At 38.6% G+C, this 23,105-nt stretch overlaps 1 protein-coding gene across 7 annotated transcripts in view; it reads left to right on the top strand.

Annotated features, from left to right (window-relative positions):
• Nucleotides 1–23,105, top strand: part of LOC103316546 — a 463,261-nt gene that overhangs the window by 62,645 nt on the left and 377,511 nt on the right. For all 7 annotated transcript variants that reach the window (XM_031929967.2, XM_031929968.2, XM_031929964.2 and 4 more), the window contains exon 4: nucleotides 9,330–9,510. In XM_031929967.2, coding sequence (XP_031785827.1) covers nucleotides 9,330–9,510 — 181 coding nt within the window. The remainder of the gene's footprint in view (nucleotides 1–9,329; nucleotides 9,511–23,105) is intronic.

The raw sequence follows: 23,105 nt of genomic DNA, 5'->3' as shown, positions 1-23,105 counted from the left end.
CCTACGAATAGTATGAGATTTCATTTTCACGCAAAAAAGAGCTTTACATTTCAAATTTTGCCACGAAGACTAACATATTTCATTTTATTTGCCACAATGACTATTGCGTTCCGGAGGCAACATGTTAAAACAGTGAATTAATGTTACGTGTTAACAGTAAATTCATCAGAGTTTTAAAAATAAAGTTGAGGTATGTCTATAGAATTTTTCTCTTTAACAATAAAAAAAAAATATATATATATTATTTGACTTACACTAGAAGTTCAGATATGGATCTGATGAAGGTGAACAAAATTTGATAAACACCTTTAGAGGTTGCAATTTTGAAATCGATAAACCATGCAGAGATTTAACAAAAAGAGATTTCTATTTTTTTTTCTTCATAAGTCCTTTTCTCTACCTGAGCCATAAGCAGACTTGAAATTTAACGTAGTCTCTCTCAATGCATATTGAATGGTGTTATTTCCCTTAAACCTGTCCTAAAATTAATAATTCAGAAAACGAAAGATTTGCAAACAGAAGTAAGTTTAATTTTCATTCGCCAAATCCTGGTGATTCAATGCACTCTTGCATAGAACGGTATTGATCCAAGAAAGATGTTTACACGCAATTCACGCAAGGAAAATGGTGCCGATTGATTCAAATATCAAAAGTAAAACAACCCTATATTGTTAAAGAAATCACGCAAGATAAAATGTTAAATTTTGACGAATTTTCAAAATTTTTTTAGTGGAAAAAAATTAAAATTTCATGTGTAAGAAACATTTATGTAGACAATATCAGAGGCCACATAAATTTAAGCGTAAAGTACAATTTTACGCAAGATTAAGATACGCTTCAGATATTGAAAAAAAATGTTGGATGTAAAGCCATAAAGCGCTACTAATTGTCTAAAGCTTACGGAGAAAAAATTTCTTTAAGCGAAAAGAAAGCGAAGAACTAGGCAATGATTGCAAGAAAGCTTATACCTTCTTAATTCCACGATTTTTATCACGGAATTATATAAAAACAAACAAATTATTATTTTAAATTATTTTTTATTATTAATTTTAACCCTATTTTAATTTTATCAAGTGGCGCGGTAGCGCCACGAAGGCGAGTTTGAGAAGCCTGCGGCGACCGCGACACTATTTACTTCTATATTGGGTTCTCGAATTTTCAATTCAATATTAACAAATATTTACATCATTGTATCTGGATTTTTTTGGCGTATAATCATATTTGTATGCTTCAACTATGATTTCTAATCGAAATATTGGCAAGATAGCAGCTTTTTTTACAATAAACGAGCATGTCTCAACAAAAATGCTCAAATTCGTTTTTCGGAATTTTCTTCAGCCCGACAATGTTAAGACCGTGAAGTTAGCCGCGCATATTGCTTTCCCACATTATACAGAACAGACCAGCATGTACAGACCAGCAGGACTACGGGTGTGACGGGTGCGATTGTGCGATTTCCTTTTTTTTAATATATAATTTTTTTTATTTACGAATTAAAGTTTCCAATCACAAGTGTAGTATGGCATCTTCTCAGATGTATAATTTATATACGACTGATGAGGCAATGGAGGAGTTAGAGGATCGTGATCCAACCACGTAAGTATTTTAAGGTTATTTTATAACCATTGTTGTCGGTATTGTTGAATATATGTAAATAATTTTCTAATAATAATATTTGCAGAATCATTGTGGGATACTTTGATGCTATTATGGCTCCTGGCCCAGCTGGCCCAAAGCAAGATATTTTATTTAAATTTATTTTGTCAAATGGCAAAAAAAGAATTCCAATCCTCATATGGGATGAGCTTCTGATTACAAAGTATTGCAAAGAGATCTGTTCCAATAGAGTATGTATAATTTTTTATATTTCATTAGAAAAATCAATATTAGCCATTTATTAAAATATCTCAGTTATACATTTTTTGTTTGTATAGGTAGTTGATATAAATGGTGGTTACTGCCGAGCAGTTAATAGAAACCTGAAAGATGATTTAGTTCCATATGAGATAATTATAAAAGAAAACACTCAATTGTCTTTCTTGGGATTTCACTCGTTATCAGGTTTAAAGAAAAAAAGTCAACTTTTGATACCATACATACCCTTGGTGGATTAATTGGTAACTATTAATTTTTTTTATTGACGACTTCATTTCTATTTCAATATTATACATATACTTATGTATTTCATTTATTTATTTTTAAGAAATTTCTGGTTATATACGTACAAAATTCTACTTAAATCACAACCGAAGTGGACAGATGACTTATGGCTTAGGAGCGATTACAGATGGGGTTAAGAAGATAACAATTCAAGTGAAGCAGTTTGTGGAGAGTCAATTGGAAATGGGTGATTATGTGACTGTGACAGGAACTGTGCAAGGACAAGGTTTGTCTATATCTTTTTATCTTTAAAATTTAATTTGGTTTAATAACATTCATTTTTTTGCAGATACCCTTGTCACAGTTTTTTGTAACAGTATGAATGATATAACATATCATCCGGATACAAAAGTATTATCAGCAGAAGAATTGAAGCGTGGTTGTAGACCAGTTAAAAGAATCCGTACACTTGAATAGGCATGTTGATTTTTTTACATTTTCTATCTTTTTACGTACAGTTGGTTTCACTTTTTTTGACTATTCACAAATATTGCGATAATTAAAAGTACTTAGTTCATAAAGCTTCATAAAACTTAACAATATTCAATGTTGATTACGTGATAAATGAAAGTCCATTAAAATACCAAGAGATTAAGCATTAAGCTATAATTACAAAACTTTGATATAACTAATATAGTATTTGACCATTTAAGATTTCCTTGTGTTCAACAAGATATGTGATTATTGATACAAATAATAATGCAGTATTCGACTATTTAAGATAGTACAAGATTACGTCTAATAAGATATGTGATAATTGTATAATTAAAAGTGCAAAACTTTTAAGAGTATAATTAAGTAAAAGTTAAATAGAACAGATATTATAGTTAGAACAAAGTTACGTGAAATTGTTTTTTAAGAATTTATGACTAAGTATAATAGTTAGAACGTTACATGAAAATTTGTTTCTAATATATGACTAAGTATATAAGTAATACGGTACGAGATACTTTAGTTATTTATTGTATTTGAAACTTTTAATTGACAAGTTTCAATTCATGATATTTATTATTAAGCTTTCGTTTCTTATAAATAAGAAATAAATAAAAAGTAGCAAACTAGCTAATAAATTATTTTTTGTAACCATGTTTTGTATTAAAAATTCATTTTGAATGAAGACTGTAATAAAACTTTGAAAATTTAATAAAATTTTTGTACAAAAATAACTTTTTTTATTGTGGGTATGTGGCTGAATAATTAGAGTATGTATACTTCCAATGCATTAGTTTATATTTAAATAAATATACTTTTTACAGGAAAAAATATAAAAAATATTTTATTACTTATATCGCTTTAATGAGGTACAAACAAAGATGGAGGATTTGACATTGCAATAATTGTACACATATGGTCCATAATATGTTTACACAATTTTTTTTTACAGTGAATTTTGTTTTACAATAATTACATGTAAACTCATTTTTATCATGGGTATGCATGTGCTTTTTTAAAGCATCTTTCCTTGCAAAAGTCTTATCACAAATGTAACAATCGTAGTTATGTACTTTAGTATGTGTAAATATATGGTTTATTAGGTGTTGTTTTTGTACAAAACTCTTGTCGCAATCACTACACTTATATATTTTTAAATTTTCATGAGCATTTTCATGGACTTTTAATTGCCAATGTGTACTAAAACTTTTCTTGCACGATAAGCACTTATAATCTTTTACATTGCTATGTGTCTTCAGATGTACATTTAGATTTCCTTTTTGTGAAAAACTCTTCTTGCATATATTACATATATGTGGTTTATTCTGTGTGTGTATGTGTTCGTGTATTTTTAGAGTACTATTATTCTTAAAAATTTTTTTACAATCATTGCATTTATGCAAAGATTTTTTAATCATTTCTTTAGCTGCCATTCTTCAAATTTTAATTATCCAAATATTATTACCTATGTATATAAGTTACACCTACAAAATAAAATTTAAAGATAATTTCATTGTTTATTTAATGCATTTATTATTATATTTACTGTTATGGATATTGCTATGGAAAATTATAGTTTATGTACCTTTACACATACTATCAAAATCTTTGTAAAAACTTTAATAAATCCTTACACGTTTTTAGAACAATCATTTGATATATATATAATTATATTCTTTTCTTTCGAAAATTACGAAAACTACGGAAGGTTGTGGGAAAGCAATATTCGCACCGCGCCGACTGTATTCAAAGAAACTTGTGGGAAAGCAATATTCTGTGACGTCATGCAATGCGCCGATGCGCATCTTCATTGTATGCACTTTGATGTTCATAGATTTTATCAGAATTTGAAATCTGTTGGACTTCGTGTCAAAATTTAAAATCTGTTAGTCTTCGTAGCAAAAATGTAAAATCCCATAGTCTTCGCGGCAACTATTGAAATTTAATGCTCTTTGTGGCAAAGACGTGAACTCTTATGGTTTTCGGAAATAAAATCTGGCTTTTAGCGGGGAATTTGGGATCTGATGTTTTTCGTAGGGGGCGACGATTTATGGTCGTACCCGCATATATGAATTCGCTAACCTTTTTAAAAGTAAAATTTCCAACTCTGAGATTTCACTCCCCTCTGCAGATGCCTAGTTTATCTAAAATCATGTACTTTGTTTTCGATTTGCTCACTTCTGAGAGCCGCATTTATGAGAATTTCCGCGTTTCTTGCCACCGTTCCACATAACACCCAGTATGTCCGAGTCATCTGCATATCCTAGAATCTGCGTTTTTTCGTTAAGTGTTTCACCTAGCTCGCTAGTCTGCATTTTTCTAACAATATACTCCAGCGTTAAGTTAAAAAGTACCGTAGAGAGCCCGTCACCTTGTTTAAGACCGTCGCGTATTAAACGATTCGGATACATTACCGCCTACTCGGACCTTTCCCGTGCTTCCGTTTAAACATATTTAATTTATTCTTACGAGTTTTTTTGTCACATCGAGAAGTACTAAAATTTGATACAATTTGCTTCACTTCATAGAGTTGTACGCTTTTTTAAAATCTATAAATAGCTGGTGTATGGCTTCGCAAAATTCCTACTTTTTATCTAACAACTGTCTTATGGTAAACATTTGATCGCTCGTCCACCTGTTGCGCCGGAATCCGCAATAATAATATCCTACTATATCTTCTGCGAATAAAGTGAGTCTAGCTTATATTACGTTTGACAGAACTTTGTAGCACGTTGCTAAAAATGTAATACCCCTATAGTTATTGTAGTCTGTCTTATCTCCTTTTTTTTAAATCGGTATAATGATAGATTCCTTCCAATTTCCGGGTATTGTTTCATTTTTCTAGATGGCACATACTAGTTTATAGATTATAAAAGTTAATTCGACGCCTTATTTGAGTAACTCAGCTCGTATAGAATCATTTCCTGCGGCTTTGTTGTTTTTTAGTTTTTTAATCGCGGGCTCTACTTCTTGGTAGCTCGGTTCCTCCATGTGAAGTTCAGCAATGTGAATTTAGTCTTCTAATTTTTCGCTATTTTCGTGCATGTTTAATAATTTATCGAAATAATTTTTCCACAGCGACAGTAACTCGCTGTCATTTGTTACGAGGTCCCCATTTTCGTCCTTCGTCAATTGCGCTCTACTCCTAAAACCCTTTCTGATGGCGTTAATTACTCTGTACATTTCAAGGGGGTTATTTTCCGTACCCACTTCTTAATTTTGTAGATCGCGCTCGCCTGTTTCCTAACGTTAGAATACTTTTCTACTGTCGTTTCTATTGTGCAAGCTATCTAATCTAGCCTTTTTGCGCTTTTCGAACCAGAGTTCGCACTCTTCGTCAAACCATGGTTTGCTCTTCGGCTTTTGTTTTTTACCCTGTACTTTGTTCGCAACCTCTTTCAGCGTTTTTTCGATGTCCCCCCCCCCCCCCATAAGCTATTCGGTTCATCATTCCCCTCCGGCGATGTGTTTGCTTCTTCAAGTGCCTGAAACCTGTTATTAATTTTTATCTAGTACTTAATTTGCTTTGTTCTATCTCGTAGTTTTTCAATATTGAAGCTCTCTACCTTGTTTGTTCGCTTACTATTTTGATTCGCTACTAATCCAGCACTTAATTTCGCTACTACTAGGAAGTGATCCCAGTCGCTATTTGCCCCTCCATTAGCCCTTAGGGCAAGAACTTTAGTATGACATCTTTTTCAAATGAGAAAATGATCAATTTGGTTCTGTGTGGCCCCGTCTGGCAATATCCACGTTGCTTTGTGTATATCCTTGTGCTTGAAACACGTAGTTTTAATAACAAGATCTTTTGCCGACGCAAAATTTATGATTCTAATACCGTTATAATTGCTGGCTTCATGCGACTTTCCTTCCCTATAGTAGGTCTAAACATTTCCTCCCTACCTATTTTAGCATTGAAATCGCCTAATACTATTCTTGTGTCGTAAGACGCGAACTGGTCGATTACTTGCTCTGAAGTTTCGTGATGGAGTTCCTTAGCTTCTTCTTCTTTATCCTCCGTGAGACAGTGTACATTAATAAATACATATCTATACCATTCACCTTCGATAATGATGTACGAGAGCTTATCATTCACGGATTTGAAACCGTTCCCGGCGCGACGGACCAAGCGCCATTTTACAAAGAGCAGCTGCGTTTGCTTAAGATATCATCGGCGTTTAAAGCGACCGTAATTAAAACAACCTATGACAAGGCTAAGACCTTTTCCGATTGCAGGGAAATTTTAGGGAATACGCACGCTTGCAGCTGTGTATCGATCCCGGAATTTTCCGCTATTTTTCAAAATGCCGAAATTTTATGATGTTAAAAGCGAAATATTAATTTAGAATTTTTTACATGAGGCTATAAACTATGCATTTTCGAATTGCATAAGTTCGCTTTTAGTAAAATGCTGATTGTTACGATCTACACGCGTTCACGTGGCAAATTATAGTAAAGATGATCAACTGCTCTTGCTAACACCGGCAAGTAGCGCTTGTTCTTCACGCTGACTACCACAATTCTAATTTTCCCTTTTAGAGGAAACCAAACATTCACTCAGGATTTACTATAACGTAGGTCCGCCGTATCGTTCAAGGTCGGCTGACATAGAGAGCATCATCCGACCTCTCAGCTTACCCGCCTTGTAACAGGCTTTTCATCCTGAGAAAAACCTTGAAGTAAATAAATATACTACTATTATAACATCTAAACACGCCTAGTTTGACAAAGTTTCATCCTGCAGCAAGTCTCAAGTACAACAACTCCAGCACTACTAATGAGTTTTATAGCCTTCTCTTTTAGTTAATTGTCATTGCACTGTCTGATTTCATCCTACATTTTCTGCAGAGACGTTGTGCGAACATCACCACAAATAGCATACATATGCATGCAAACAAGCGATGGAGGTAGGCAGAGATTATCCGTATTTTGAATGGTTCAAATAAAGCGTTTAAAAGTGGTTTCAGAAGTGAGCGAGACTCGACCAGCCGCTTGAGGCACCGACACAGTATTAACATTAACTGTCAGTGTATTATCAATCTCGAGACCCCAAGATATTTCAACTGCTTTTAGTTCTCGTTCTAATCTGTATTAAATCTACACCACGCCCTGTCTTAACTACTCTGAGTTTATAGTTATGCTGACTAAGTCATTCGACGTTGTGTTCTTGCACACATACTTGTAAAGATCATGCATAGCGAGTCCTATCCACTCTGTAATACCCTACACCAGGTTCGCTGTGTACTATATTTTAAAACTTAAAAAAACTGAAGTCTTTTGACTTTATTATAGCAAATACGCACGCTTCTTTCGCTACGACACTCCTCTCGCCGGTACTCTGGGCCACGGCTGAGCGCCGCTAGCCAGCAGCGGTAACAGCAGGAGCTACGGCAGAGCAGCAAGCGCACATATCTGAATATACAGTAGTAGAAGTAATGACACAGTGTCAACTTAGCGCGTACACCCTTTGGAGACTACATGTATAAATCGCACTCAGTCACTCCTGTTACGTACATCAATATTTGACAAAAAAAAAATTTTTCACCGTGTGTAAAACTGATGAGAGGTTTTTAAAGTGACTTCATAATTGTCCAAATACAAGTATGAAACATTGAATTATCTTGTAGTTTCATCGAATATTGGCTTAGATTGACACGAAGAGGGACACTTGACTTCAAGAATCTTTACGATGCAATCATTTTCAATAATTACTCCATCAGGACTGACGCAGAACCATGGTTGTAAAGACATAACGAATACTCATACCAACTTCACTACTGCTTCAAATTGTTTAATATATTCATTGATGGCTCCTTTTTCATGCTTTAAGCCATACTCAAGAGATGCTGTGCTTTTCTTTGGATCGTTGAGAAAATCCATTATTAGTGAACTACAGTTATTTTTTGGGTTTTAATAAAGTGCGCTTTAGAACTAGCACTAATTCTTAAATTTCAAAACACTCTTTACAGGTACTTTCATCCTAGGTTTTAATGGAAATTTTAGTAATTTTTTCTTTACTTAAATTAATTTTATCTTCGTAGAAATTCTTTAGTTTTTCATCAGTAAGATCTGTACCAGCTAAATATATGACACGGCTACTTGATAAATTAATTAATGATTCAGACTGTGAAAACTGACTTTTGATGATCACAAACAAGATGATATCTTTAATTATATTTTGTATGAATAGTTTGTTTCTATTCATACTTTGGATCTGTAAAATTTTAGAGATTTAGTCCGATTATAGTTTTCCAATTTTACCTATCAATTAATTGAATTCATTTGTATTCTTAGGTTAGGAATTTTCAACTCTGTTTATCCTACGAAAAAGATTTTATTGATTGAACAATAACGATGGTTATAAACTTTCAATAATTATATTTTAATTATTCATTAAAGACAGTAACATTCTTCTCAATAAACAATAATAACCAAATAATTATTTTTACATTAAAAATACGCTAGTTTTGCCCAGTTTCAGGTCAGTAAAAGCGCGTAAAATACACGTTTTTACAGAGCAGTTTGTTCGGAATTTTCAGACCAGTATGGTGAGTTTTTGTTCAAAACTGGCCGGAAAGTCAAGCACATTTCTACCAGGGACTTTGCACTTATTGTTAGGGCACATTGTATCTAATAGCACACACACTGCGTCGGAGAAGCACACCTGTTATATATTCTATATTCAGTCTATTATATGTCTATAAAAATTATCATCATTATTATTTTTTTTTTTTTAGGTCAAGATGCTGAGTGGATTGACATAGTCGAGTCAGAGTTAAGTAATATCTTGGGACCGAATAATATACCAACAATAAATCACTCAAATTTCTCTGATAGTGTTTCATCGGTAACCCCACCATTACCCCCAGTGACACCACCAAAAAATTCTAGGGTTGCACAAAATAAATTTGGTAATAGGTAGGTAACTTTAATTTTGTTTTGTACGTGAGAAAGCTTTATGATAATTATTTTTAGATATAGTGTTTAATTATATTAAAAGTATAATTTAATGTACTTTTAGCAAAATAAAGCTTTCTAGAAAATTTCCATATGGATGTATGTGCGTATTTCCATATGTGTATGTGTTTCTTATGAACGTGCGGCCCTTTGACAGCAAGTCCTTGCCGGCACCATGGATAGATAATATATCAGCAAGGCTTTTTAATGAAGTGAGACAGCTTCACCTTTGAAATTTGACATTTCTATACAGTCCTCTGGATTGTCGATTGGGGAAGTCTAGACTCCACCCAAATACCTACGCTCCCAGCATCTGCCTAAGAAGCGCTTTAAATTTCTCAACCCTAGCACCTACGTTTAACGTCATGTATGGAAATGTAAGCTCAACTCTGTCACATGCGTTCCTCCGTATCAGCCCAAAGAGCCTTTCATACCTAGACCTTATATCTTTTTACTTTCTCTTCCTTTTTTTAACCTTTTTGATGATAGCTGCTGTATGATTGTTTACTGCACGCCATTCATGCCTCGACGTCAGCAAAGTAGTTATAAGTGAATTAGTGACACTTTGGTCTAAGGAAAACCTTATAGTATTTCTCACAGTCAGAAACCTGCATATACGAATACAGAATGTATTACTTATTTGTATGCTACAAAAATACAATATCAATATTATTAATAGCATACCCTATAGCAGGTATATGTTTTTTGTACACTGTGCCGTCGGGGAGCAGCGTGACCCTATTATACTTTGAATTTGTTTTTTAACCTGAATGCGTTTTATTGTCTGCAATGATTCCTTGCCTGATATGTCTTCGATACTTATGTTTAAGTAATATATCTTGAAGATTTGGATGAGAACTTTCTAATGATCATAATATTTTGCTTCAAAAATTTCTCGTTTAACAAAATAATTATGATTGAAAATTAATTTGAGATAATTTCTTAAAATTTTGACCATGCAATTCTAATCTTTTTAAGTACAATATTACAAGAATATGTCATGGGATAATAGGTTACATAAAATTATCTTTAGCAATATACTATACTACTCCGTGAATGTCTCTAGAACATATGATTTACGTGCAACTCTAATTTTAAAAGAGTGAGAGAGGTGTCTACGAAGCGTCGCTGCCTTTTGCGAAACAAATCGCAATTGCAGAGAGCCGAACGCACGGAGTAAGCATCTATCTACACAAAGATTCTGAGGAAAAAGGACTAGATTTTTCAATCTAGAAGTTGTCTAGTTGTCTTTATCTAGTTTTTCTTGTATCGTTTACAAACGTGCATCAGTGTTTCTTTATGAGGACAGAGGCACACGCCGCAGCAGAGTACGTCCGGCCTTGTGTAAACATAAACATAGCCTAAAACAGTGGTGTTTCGGAGCTGCGTGGTGCGCACAAACTCTCGCGAATCTGTCTATTGTACGCAATTACGCATGATTGTGCTTTTATCAGAGAACCTTCGCGCTACCGCTAGTGTACTTCTCGACAAAATTGATGTGTCTAATACCTGGGCGCTAAACACCTGCCAAGACTTGACGCAAGCACTCGCGTGGATCATCACAAACACAACGTGTGAATCCTGAGAGTAAACAGCAGCGTGCTCTACATCAGCGAACATCTTGTGACCCTTAATTCATATCGGTGGACTGGAAACTGGGCACCGACCAATCGCTTCAGGACATGCAGAACTGCCACAACAGAGAAGAGCGAGATCGATACCGCGATCCACGGAAAATCTATGAGCTTATCTTTAACTTTACGAGCTCTCACCGCTCGAGCTCGACGACGACCCCATCCCTGCAATACCGGCCTCCACACCTATAGCCTCCTCAACGGCAACTATATGCTCTCTCCAAGACCTTATACCCTTGTTTCTTTGAAATGAGTCGACAATGAACGACAAGGACAATGAAAGACTTCTTCTTCCGTTACAGCGGTTTCAGTTAGCCCTTACATATTAGTGCAGCAGGGTTCGCCACAATTGGCGAACGTCGCAGCGACGACTGCCGGAGCTGCTCCAAAGACCGGCAAATGACACTTGGCGCTCAAGACCATCAAGTCGAAAACGGCGCGATAGACAACGAGAGCACGAGAACGAGTTTGCGACGGAACGTCTGATCAAGTTTGAGGACGAGGAGGAGGCGATAGACGTCAACGAGGAGTCGACATGGCCCCCATGGATCGGCAGTGTCGGAAGTTCGACCAACCTCAAGCTTAGCATATCCGTGACATCCGGCCACAAATTTAAGCCTACCGCTGATGTCAGCCAGCATCATCAAGACCCTCACACCCTAGATGATTTAGGTTGCTTAATAGCAACAGCAGAAGGTTCTCAAAGAGAAGATACGCAAGATAATAAGGCTCTCGAGAAGTTGTAGTAATTCTGAACTTTAAAGAAACGCATTAAACGGGTATGAAAACGGTTAAAAAAACACCTTTTATAAGGTAAAATTTTGGCAACCTATAAGTTTGGTCCCCACCCTGGCAGAAAATAACCATCGCCTTATCGAGGTGTTCCTGTAGAGCAACGGCCTACTAGACCTTATCCAAGAAGTCCAACGGTCCACTTTTTTTGCGGCGTTGCAGTGCCCTTGCGGTCGGCTGGCGTTGGCGCTGTGCCTGGAAGTGGACATGGCGGGGCCGTCTCTCCCTCTCCTGTAGATTCTAGAGGGCTCAGCGGCGTTGCTAATGAAGCTAATGGTTTAACCTTCTCGGAGAGCAACTCCGGCTGCGGAGCTTCGATGCTTCGGGGTTTTTTTGTTAAAGTCCCTGGCAGCACTTCTATGCGGGGCTCCTCTCGACCTGGCTGCAGAGCGGGCAGGATTGCTGATGAAGGTCTGTGGATGCTCTAGAGCGGTAAGACCTTATCTACTTGCTCTTTTTCTCGTTTTTTTTGACTGCTTTAAGGAGGAACAGTCCGGACAGGTAAACTTAGTATAGCCAGGCCAGCTGCAATTCCAGCAGAAAATTTTGTCGCTATCTGGGCCTACTGGTTTGTCTTTGTTTTACTCAGACTTAGGAGTAATCGCATCAGTACGACTACCCCCTTGCTGCCAGCCGTTCCTTTCACGTCTTCCTCCGCGACCTCGGCAGCCGCCACGGGTTGACGCTTGATTGGAATCACCCTGTTTCGGCAAGTTATCGGCTCCCGACAGGGGAGTATTATTTTCGAAGGAGTTCTTTCCTGAACCGGATGCTTCGGAACTGAATTTGCGAGACTGTTAAGTTTTCTTCTGAAAAAAAATTCTTGAAGAGTTTTTCTAGATCCGCTTCCGTCAGAGACGACGATTTCGCGTTCATTGAGACAAGCTTGGCCCGCGCGGCCTTAGAGGCGAGTTCAATCAAGTTATTTGTTGCGATTGTATTAAGTATCGTCAACCCCTGTGGCGTTTCGAAGTTTATGAGGTCCGCTTCTATATGCCTCTGCTGCCTCGAGTCGACACTCATTGTCAGTGACATGTCTTGCTCCTTTTGGCAATCTTCTGGGAAAGCTGCCGATTGTATAAATGTGAAGCATAATTCGTTTCGTCTAGCTGCATCTTTTTCTAGATTGCTTTCTTCAATAAAATCTTTGGCCGTATAGTTGCCGTGCAGTCTTCTCAATAATCTATTCGCTCGCTCGAATAACCTACCATTTGTATATAACTCTAGGTGGCTTAGCGCTACGTTTACTTCTACACTCGACAAATTTTAGATCTAATCGCGTAATCTAGTATTTACATTTTCTTTAAAAATTGTCAATTCAGCCAAAGTCTAGCTTGACGCCATTTTTGTTAAGTTACTTTATAGTTTACTTAATTTGAAAAGAAAAGAGAAAAAAAATGTTCGCGAAAAGGAATTAAAATAAAATCGATCAATTTGTCAAGGTTACACTTGAACGTGGCTAGAGAAACGCAACGAAAAAAAAGATTTTACTTGTCAACTATAGATAATTAATAATTAATAAACGCAACAATAGTTGAATATATATATGCTTAGTATCGCACGCCGCTTGCCTTAGCCGTACAGATCGCGACGACAATATATCTATTGTACGGCCTGTCGAAAACTGGGGTTTTGAATATTCTAAAATTCTACAGCTTTAATTGTCGTAATGCTAACATTTTAGAGCGCTAGAAAGTATGCGCTGTATTTATGTTTCGCCGCTACCTGACTCTTGCACGTGTAAACACGTAGAGTCGCGCGCTTGTCGGTGTCACGCGAGCGCTTATAATACAAACTTATAAACACGAGCGCACGCTCTTGAAAATTCCTCCTGCGCTCACGAAAACTTCGCAGTTACTTCTACCGATTAAATAGTTCGGCTATTCTACAATTTTATAATTTAACAATCCCGAAACGTTAGGGCGCCAAATATGGCGCACATGTTTACAAGTTCGGATTATAAGCGCTCGGGTGACACTAACAAACGCGCGACCCTACGTGTTTACACGCGCGAGAGTCAGGTAGCGGCAAAACATAAACACAGTGCACACTTTCTAGCGCTCTAAAATTTAAGCATTGCGACATTTTATGCTGGAGAATTTTAGAATATTCGAGATTCAAGTTTTCGACTATACTACGGCTCGGAATATTCCGCCGAGAGGCCGTAAAATAAATATATTGTCGTCGCGCTCGGTACGGCTAAGGCAAGCGGCGTGCGCTACTAAGCATATACATATATTCAACTATTTTTGCGTTTATTAATTACTAATTATCGATTTTATTTTAATTCCTTTTCGCGAACATTTTTTTTCTCTTTTCTTTTCAAATTAAGTAAACTATAAAGTAACTTAACAAAAATGGCGTCAAGATGGACTTTGTCTGACTTGACAATTTTAAAGAGAATGTAAATACTAGATTATGCGATTAGATCCAAAATTTATCGAGTGTAGAAGTGAACGAAGCGCTAAGCCACCTAGAGTTACATACGAACGGTAGGTTATTCGAGCGAGCGAAATAGATTACACCGGCACACAAAATAAAAAAAGTTGTTTGCACGAGAAATCAGACCTATCTATCTTTATGTTTTTCGGGTCGCTGAATTCGAATATAAGGTCAGTTAGGCCCCATCACGTCAGGGTCAAGGTCAGTTCAAGGTCAAACTGAGAAAAAACAGTTTAAACCGATTAAAATGTCATATCAAAACTTTCCAAAAATTGCATGTTTAAGTTGATTTACAGTGAATGCTTTGGTATTGAAGTAGCCAATCAAAAAGTAAACTGGGTGCCACAAAAAGTTTGCAGTAGATGTTATACGATGGTAACACACTGGGAAAGAGATAAAACAGAAAGAAACTTGAAATTTACAAAACCAATGATATGGTCTTCTCCAACGTGTCAAAATGACTGCTATTTTTGTATGACTAATACCAAAGGTTTTAACACGGCTACTAAATCTAAAATTGTATACGCAGACGTTTCTTCAGTAGTGAAACCTGTGAGAATAGAAGTCAGAGATAAAACTGTTAGTATCGAACCCATGGATGTGGACGGCCCAGGCGAAGTAGAAGAAATGCAAGTTGATGAGTCCTGTGACGAAGAAGGTTCTGAGGTTGAAGAAGAATCTGACGAAGAATCCTCAAACGAAGAATACCTGCCAGCTAGTACAAGAAAAGCTCCAGAAACCTTTAACCAAGAAGAGTTAAGTGATCTTATTCGAAATTTAGGATTACCTAAAGATGGAGGAGAATATCTAGCGTCAGTTCTTAAAACGAAAAATCTGTTAGCAAAAGGAACAACGGCCTCTTTTTATCGAGATAGAGAAAAAGAATTTAGGAATTTTTTTACGAACGATGAAGAGAATTCGTTGGTATATTGTATAGATATTAAAGGTTTAGTCGATGCAATAAAACCGAATACGTATAAAGACGAGGAATGGAGACTTTTTATTGATTCGTCAAAACGAAGTATGAAAGCTGTTCTGCTTCATAACGGAAACAGGTTTGCATCCATTCCCATAGCTCACTCGACTAAGCTGAAAGAGACTTATGAAAATTTAGAAATTGTATTGGAAAAAATAAAGTACTTGGAACATCAATGGAAAATTTGTGGTGATCTTAAAATTGCAACCATGATCTTAGGACAACAATCGGGTTTTACTAAAAATCCCTGCTTCTTGTGTTTATGGGATAGTAGAGGCAGGGCTTAACTACGTTAAGAAAGTATGGCCAACTAGAACACATTTTGAACCAGGATCGAGGAACATTATACGTACGCCATTGATTGACCCATCAAACTATCTGCTACCACCACTTCATATCAAACTTGGCCTCATGAAGCAGTTCGTCAAAGCTCTGGATAAAGATGGCGATTGTTTCCAGAATTTGGGAGAAAATTTTCCCGCAATAAGTGAAGTTAAATTAAAAGAAGGTATTTTTGATGGTCCTCAAATTCGTACTCTATTTGAAGACGAAACATTTATCACAAAAATAAACGACACAGAAAAAGCTGCATGGCAAAGTTTTAAAACTGTTCGTGAGAACTTTTTAGGAAATAAAAAGAGTGAGAACTATCAGGAACTAGTTGAACATATGTTGGAGAATTTCAAAAATTTGGGTTGCTTGATGAGTTATAAAATGCATTGCTTACATTCCCATCTTGATTACTTCCCTCTTAATCTGGGAGATGTCAGTGAAGAACAGGGAGAACGATTTCATCAAGATATAAGTGTAATGGAGAATCGATACCAAGGAAGATGGAATGTCAATATGATGGCAGATTTTTGCTGGACACTGAAGAGAGACATTAAAACAAATAACAAAAAGAGAAAAAGAAACCCATTGCATAGGTCATTTGAAGTAAAAAGAGTTCGTTACAAGAGAAAAAAGGAGTAAAGAAAGACATCGAGAGTTACTAAGCTAGTGGAAAAAAAGCAAAATAAGAAAAAATATAAACGAAAGCAACTTTTCTCTGTACACAAGGAAGATATTATGTGATTAAATAAGATTTTTTACAATTTTTCGGTATCTTTTTCCATTTTTGGAAAGTTTTGATATGACATTTTAATCGGTTTAAACTATTTCTTCTCAGTTTGACCTTGAACTGACCTTGACCCTGACGTGATGGGACCAAACTGATTCCGGATTTGGATTCAGCGACCAAATAAACATACGGCATATGGCATTTTAATTTTTTTAAACCTTTTCTTCTTAATTTGACCTCCAACCTACCTTGACCACCCTGACGTGTTGGGGCCTAACTGACCTTATATTCGAATTCAGCGACCCGAAAAACATAAAGATAGATAGGTCTGATTACTCGCGCAGACAACTTTTTTTATTTTGTGTGCCGGTGATTATTGAGAAGACTGCACGGCAACTATACGGCCAAAGATTTTATTGAAGAAAGCAATCTAGAAAAAGATGCAGCTAGACGAAACGAATTATGTTTTACATTTGTACAATCGGCAGTTTTTCCAAAAGATTTAAGGAACGACGTCTTTACAGTAATTGAAGCCGAATAAGCACTGGGGGATAACCTGCACGAAAATATACAGTTGCCGTCAAGCTCGCCTCATGATTGCCAAAAGGAGCAAGACATGTCACTGACAATGAGTGTCGACTCGAGGCCACAGAGGCATATAGAAGCGGACCTCATAAACTTCGAAACGCCGCAGGTGCTGACGCAACTTAATACAATCGCAACAAATAACGTTGCGCCTTCGAAATTCTCTACTACAGTACCAGAGACTACAAATACAACAGCGCCTACAGGCGCACACTATAGCAGAGCCATCGACGCGCAAGCTATGGTAGCGTCCACAACGCCGCAGGTCATAGCGTTTAAGTCCCGCGCTACAGCTGACAGCGCAATTTCAGTAGCGCCACGAGCCAGCGAGCGGCGGTAGCAGCAACACCGAAAGAGAGAGAGCGCGCAGCACACCATGTATATATGTATATAGAAGCGGCGCAAGAGAAGGAGAAGCGGCGGCGGCGGCGTAGCGCGCGCATATTATAACTTATTTGTATGAATGGGTTTTATACATAGGTGTGAATGCCTGTGTGAAAGTGTGAATGCGATAGTATTTTCGGCGGCACGATCCCCGCTCGCTCCGATGTCTATAAAAGGACCCGCACGGCCAGTATGAGCTCACTAGCCGAAGCGCAACTTAAGCGCCAGCGCAACTAAAGCGCCTAGTCCCTGCTCTTGAGCAACTCATGCCTTGAGCAGGTAAAAGACTTAGAATATTTTCAAATATTTCTACACTTATACAAATTTCGAGTTAGGCACGATATCGCATCATAAAGCGTATCAGTCCTAGACTTAGAAAAATTCTAATACTTGTCAAAATAATTTAGAAAAATTTCGTTACCTAATTTAAACTTGTAAAATTTCGTATACGATCAGATAACGCAAATTTAAGCGTATCTGCATAAAATCTCTTCTTGTAACCATACGATTCAAATCAGATTACGCAACTTAAACGCATATCTCTTTATTTTTGTTTGTAAAAATCAAAGCGGATTTACCCATTTAATTTTTGTGATACTTAGAATATATGCAAGATATATGCAATATTCTATTATTTATTTATTTGAATATATTTATTTTTGTTATAAAGAACAAAAATGTCTTTATTGCGATAAACCTCCACTACCTGGTATCCCGGACCTGAACTATCATAATTGAGAATTATTATAAAAATTTAAAATCTTTCTATTTAATCTGTTGTCAGAATCACGACGCAGATTAGTAAATGTTCGCGACTTTTCAGATAGTAAAATCAATAGATTTTGTATTCTTACATACATTTAATTACTACAGGACCGAGATAAGTCGTGACCGTTTCAATGTGATGCACGAAAACAAGCGGCGAAGGACCCAGTACGTTATAAAGTAAACCGCAGCGCAAAAGTGTTCGATTTCAAGATACGTTTGATCTAAATTACTACGATATCTCGGGTCAACACAGTAGATTTAATTTAAACGAAACAGCATCTCTAAGCGCACACGCCCCAATATTTTACTCCACGGCTTAGACTTATTGTCCGAATGCCCCGATGGCAGCACACACACCTTTCCCTAGGTCCTCTGTCATAAGCGCTTCGCAGCATCGTAACATCTTTCTACCTACTGCGTCCGCTCCTACTCAGCCCGCCTGCACGAACTGAAAAGGAGGGGTTTGGCCTCAGGCGACAAAAAATACGGTCTCGCAGTTGAATCCCCATGCGACTCATCATGCTACGGAAGCTACACCAAGCAGCACCAGGAATACCTTAGACACTTCCCGTCCGAGGACCAAGAACCTCGGTAAGACTGTTCGAGAATGAAAGTTAAAATTCTCGGGCAATAAAGGAGTGAGTATTGAACAATTTTTGGAGCAAGTCAAGTAGAATAAACGTTTTGATAACATTCCCGACGATGAGCTTTTAGACTCCATGGTCCCTATGTTTAAGAAGCCAGCGCTATTCTGGTAACGTACTTTAAGGCCTTTGTAGCAAACTTACCAAGATTTCAAAAGGGCAGCCCTCAATAATTACAGCAGGACAAAAAGGAATAAGCGGAACCTAGTGGTTGAAGCCCACTTACGCACGCAAGGGGAGGACGAGTCTGTGAGAGCTTATATCGTCTCTCTTTTCACCGTTCTAAGCCATGGGACCTGCAAGACCAAGTTAATTTAGTCATTGACATTATGCTCCCGAAGCTCAAAAAGAAAATGAAGATTTACAAGGGCAGACTAACTAATGTCTAAGGGTTTCTTGTCAAAGCTCAAGAGGCAAAAGGCGACGAAGACGAACAGTGGAGGCCGCCGCCTCCAGCAGATCAGAGCATGCTGCCGGAAACCGCGTACAGGCCTGCCTCTAAGGCTGCACGGGCCAAGCTTGCCTTAATGAACGCGAAATCGTTATCTCTGACTGAAGCGGATATAGAAAAGCCCTTCGAGAATTTTTTTTTCAGAAGAAAACTCAACAGTCTGGCATATCCAGCTCCAAAGCATCCGGTTCAGGAAAGAACTCCTCCGAAAATAATACTCCCTTGTCGGGAACAGATAACTTGCCAAAACAGAGTAACTCCAACCAAGCGTCAACCCGTGGTGGCGGCCAAGGCCGCTGAGGAAGATGTGGAAGAAATGGCTGGCAGCAAGGAGCTAGTCGTACTGATTACTCTCAAGTCCGAGAAAAAAAAGACAAACCAGTAGGCCCAGATAGCGACAGAATTCTCTGCTGGAATTGCAGCTGGCCTGGCTATACGAAGTTTACCTATCCGGACTGCTCCTCCTCAGAGCCGTCAAAAAACGAGAAAAAGAGCGAGTAGATAAGGTCCCTAACGCTCTAGAGCATCCGAGGACCTTTAACACCACAAGCGTAGCAGAAGTAGCGCAAACACTGCACGGCACGGCGAGCGACTCACCGCTAGCAATGAGTAACTTGACCGATGTGGAGTCGTCTTGCGATGTAGGTACTGTTGCCAGCGCTTTAGTAGAGAAGTACTTATGGTGGTGGCTGACTGTAGAGGTTGGCCAATATAAATTCAGGGTCTCTACGACACCGGAGCCTCGCGCACCGTCCTCGGACCCATAGGCATATCTCTCACGGCTTCATTAAATAGGCGCGTTCGACCCCATGTGGGCCTCGGAGCTAGAGCAGTCGACGATCATTACGTTTCTATAATCGATAGTGTCAAGTTAATATTCACAGTAGAAGGAATAACGCATTTGATTGATGTTCTTACTTTGAGCGAAGTTAACTCGGAATGCACTTTAGTCGCAGACTTTGTTTGCACATTTTCGGCGATGCTTGATCCTGTAGCAAATAAGCTGCATCTCAAAGCCACAGACGTTGAGGTGCCGGCCGCCCTCTCATCCGCACGTGCTGAAGAGATTTTATCGCTCGCCTCCCTTGGAATTGAAGCGATTACCGAGGAACAGCGCTTGGAAATTGACGATCTTATGAAAGAACTGCTACCAGACTCCTCCTGTGAACAGCTAGGCTGCACAGGATGGATATATCACGACATCGACGTCGTCAGTGCTCGCCCCATCAAACAGCAGTATTACCCTGTTTCAAAGATTTTAGAGGACGAAATGCACAAGCAAGTGCACAAGATGCTCTGTGCGGGAATAATCAGGAGATCTAAGAGCAATTGGTCAAGTCCGGTAGTTATGGTACGGAAGTCCGACGGCAGCTTTCGATTCTGCGTCAACTACCAAGAAGTCAACGCTGTATCAAAAATAGATGCGTACCCGCTCCCTTATATGGATATGATATTGCGAAAAATACAGCACGCGAGATATATAACTGCGCTAGATTGCTTTGGAGCTTTTACACAGATACCCCTTACCGAGCGATCTATCCCGATTACAGTTTTTGCGGTACCTGGACTTGGTTTATTCGAATTCGTTAGAATGCCGTACGGCCTGGCAGGCGGATCGGTTAGTTTCCATATGCTGGCTGACAAATTTATCACCCTGAAAATGAAGCTAGTTGCTTTCGCATATTTAGACGATATTATCATTGCGACCAAATGCTTTCTCAGATCACATCAAGTGGCTTACTTTAATCCTGAAGCGGATAAACGAAGCTGGTCTGACAATAAACCGCAAGAAGTCTAAAATTTTGCATGTCCGAAGTGCGCTACCTCGGCATCCCGAACGAGTCCAACCTATCGTAGAGTACCCGGCCCCCAAGAATCTCAAGCAACTGCGTAGATTCCCTGGGATGGCCTCATGGTATCAAATATTTCTAGAAGATTTTGATAAAATTAATAAATTAATAATTTAATAAAAGCTTTATTTGCGACCGCTTCAGTTTTAGCAAGACCTGACTTCAGCGCCCCGTTTATTGTCGAATGTGATGCCAGCAATACAGGGCTTGAAAGCGTTCTCTTGCAGCGCTTTGATGGCGAGGACCGCGTGCTCCGTTTTGCAAGCTGCATCGTGTCGGCTACGGAGCGAAGGCAATCGGTGACAAAGCGGGAATGCCTCAGCGTAATCTGGTCTTTTAAAAATTTAGACCTTCCATCAAAGGCTACCACTTCACTGTAGTGACAGATCTCCATAGCCTAGTGTGGTTACAAAACTTAAAACATCTAAATGGAAAATTAGGCCGGTGGTCTCTGCGCCTACAGTCCTATGACTTTGACATCGTGCACAGCAAAGGCAAGAACAACGTCATTCCCGACGCGCTTTCTCGTATGTACGAGATCGACGAAGACAAAATAGCTGCGATAGCATCACTCTATAAAAGACCCATAGTACCTAAAAAAGGCGAAGCAGGTCGTCGAAGACCCCACGGCACATCCCTTTTAGAAGATTACCGGCGGACGGCTGTCATTATCGCCCCGACCCGACAGTAGACGACTTATTGGGACAAGATAAAGATGCTTGGAAGCTCGTAGTACCTCGCGAACAGTGCGAGCGGATCTTCGCAAAATGCCACGATGAGCCTATCTCCGGACATCTAGTGAGATTTAAGACTCATCAAAGAGTAGCACTCCGGTACTACTGGCCGAATTTATACTAGGATACAGCTCATTTCGTACAAAATTGCCAAGTTTGCCAGCAAGTCAAAGTTGAGCAACTTGCTCCTGCAGGACTTATGGGCAAGCATATTGTTACACGACCTTGGGAGATAGTCGCGGGCAACACTATGGGACCTTTCCCCAGATCAACCCAAGGACATGAACATTTATTAATTTTCATTGATTCATTTACGAGATGGATTAAATGCATCCCGATTAGAAATGCGAATGCAAAAACCATCAAACGAGAACTGAATCTGCGAATTTTCTTAAGATTCGGAATTCTCGATCGATTCTTATTAGATAATAGTACCCCTTTTAAGAACAAACTCGTCGATAGCTTTTTGGAAGCACATGGAGTGTACCACGGCACGTGCGCCCCTTATTTGCCGAAATCAAACTCGACTGAGCGAGTAAATCGCACAATAAAAACCATGATCGCCGCGTTCATCAAAATCAAGCACACCACTTGGGACGAGCACATAGCAGAGTTCGCGTTCGCGTATAATACCGCTATTCACGAAGCGACTTGCTCTAGTCCAGCCTTCCTCAAATACGGAAAAAATTCCGAGCCACCCCGCACAACGCGAAGGGAAATAGAGCAAGCCGGCCAGGCAGAGCTTAGAAGAAGTTGCAGGTGATAATTGGCAGGCTTGCATGGAAAGATTAGATGATTTTCGGGCTAATGCTTTTGAAAATTTGAAAGCCGCCCGAGAACGGCAGGAAAAGTACTATAACGCGAAACACCGCGACATTGAATATGAAGTCGGCGAAAAGGTGTAGGCAAGGAATCGCATTCTTTCCTCTGCTGCTCAAGCTATCGCTGCAAAGCTCAGACCTAAGTACGCAGGCCCCTTTTTTGTCACGGCTTGCGTTGGAATGAACTCCTATAAGCTCCAGACAGAGCAGGGAGTAGATATAGGCAAAGTAGCCGTATGTGATTTAAAGCCATGCCATGACGAAGAGCAGTTTCCAGAGGACGCACCAGAACCGCAAGATTCAGACAGCACAGCGCCAGAACCACCGATTTCGCCTAAGAAAGACGAGCATGCAGCTATCGCTCAACCTGCGTCGTTGACAGAAGCGACTGCGGGCTTTGCGCCACAAATACCGA

This window comes from Nasonia vitripennis, assembly GCF_009193385.2.
Source record: "Nasonia vitripennis strain AsymCx chromosome 4 unlocalized genomic scaffold, Nvit_psr_1.1 chr4_random0007, whole genome shotgun sequence".
Lineage (NCBI taxonomy): Eukaryota > Metazoa > Arthropoda > Insecta > Hymenoptera > Pteromalidae > Nasonia > Nasonia vitripennis.
The sequence above is the reverse complement of the archived record's forward strand: the minus strand, read 5'-3'. Positions and strand labels throughout refer to the sequence as shown.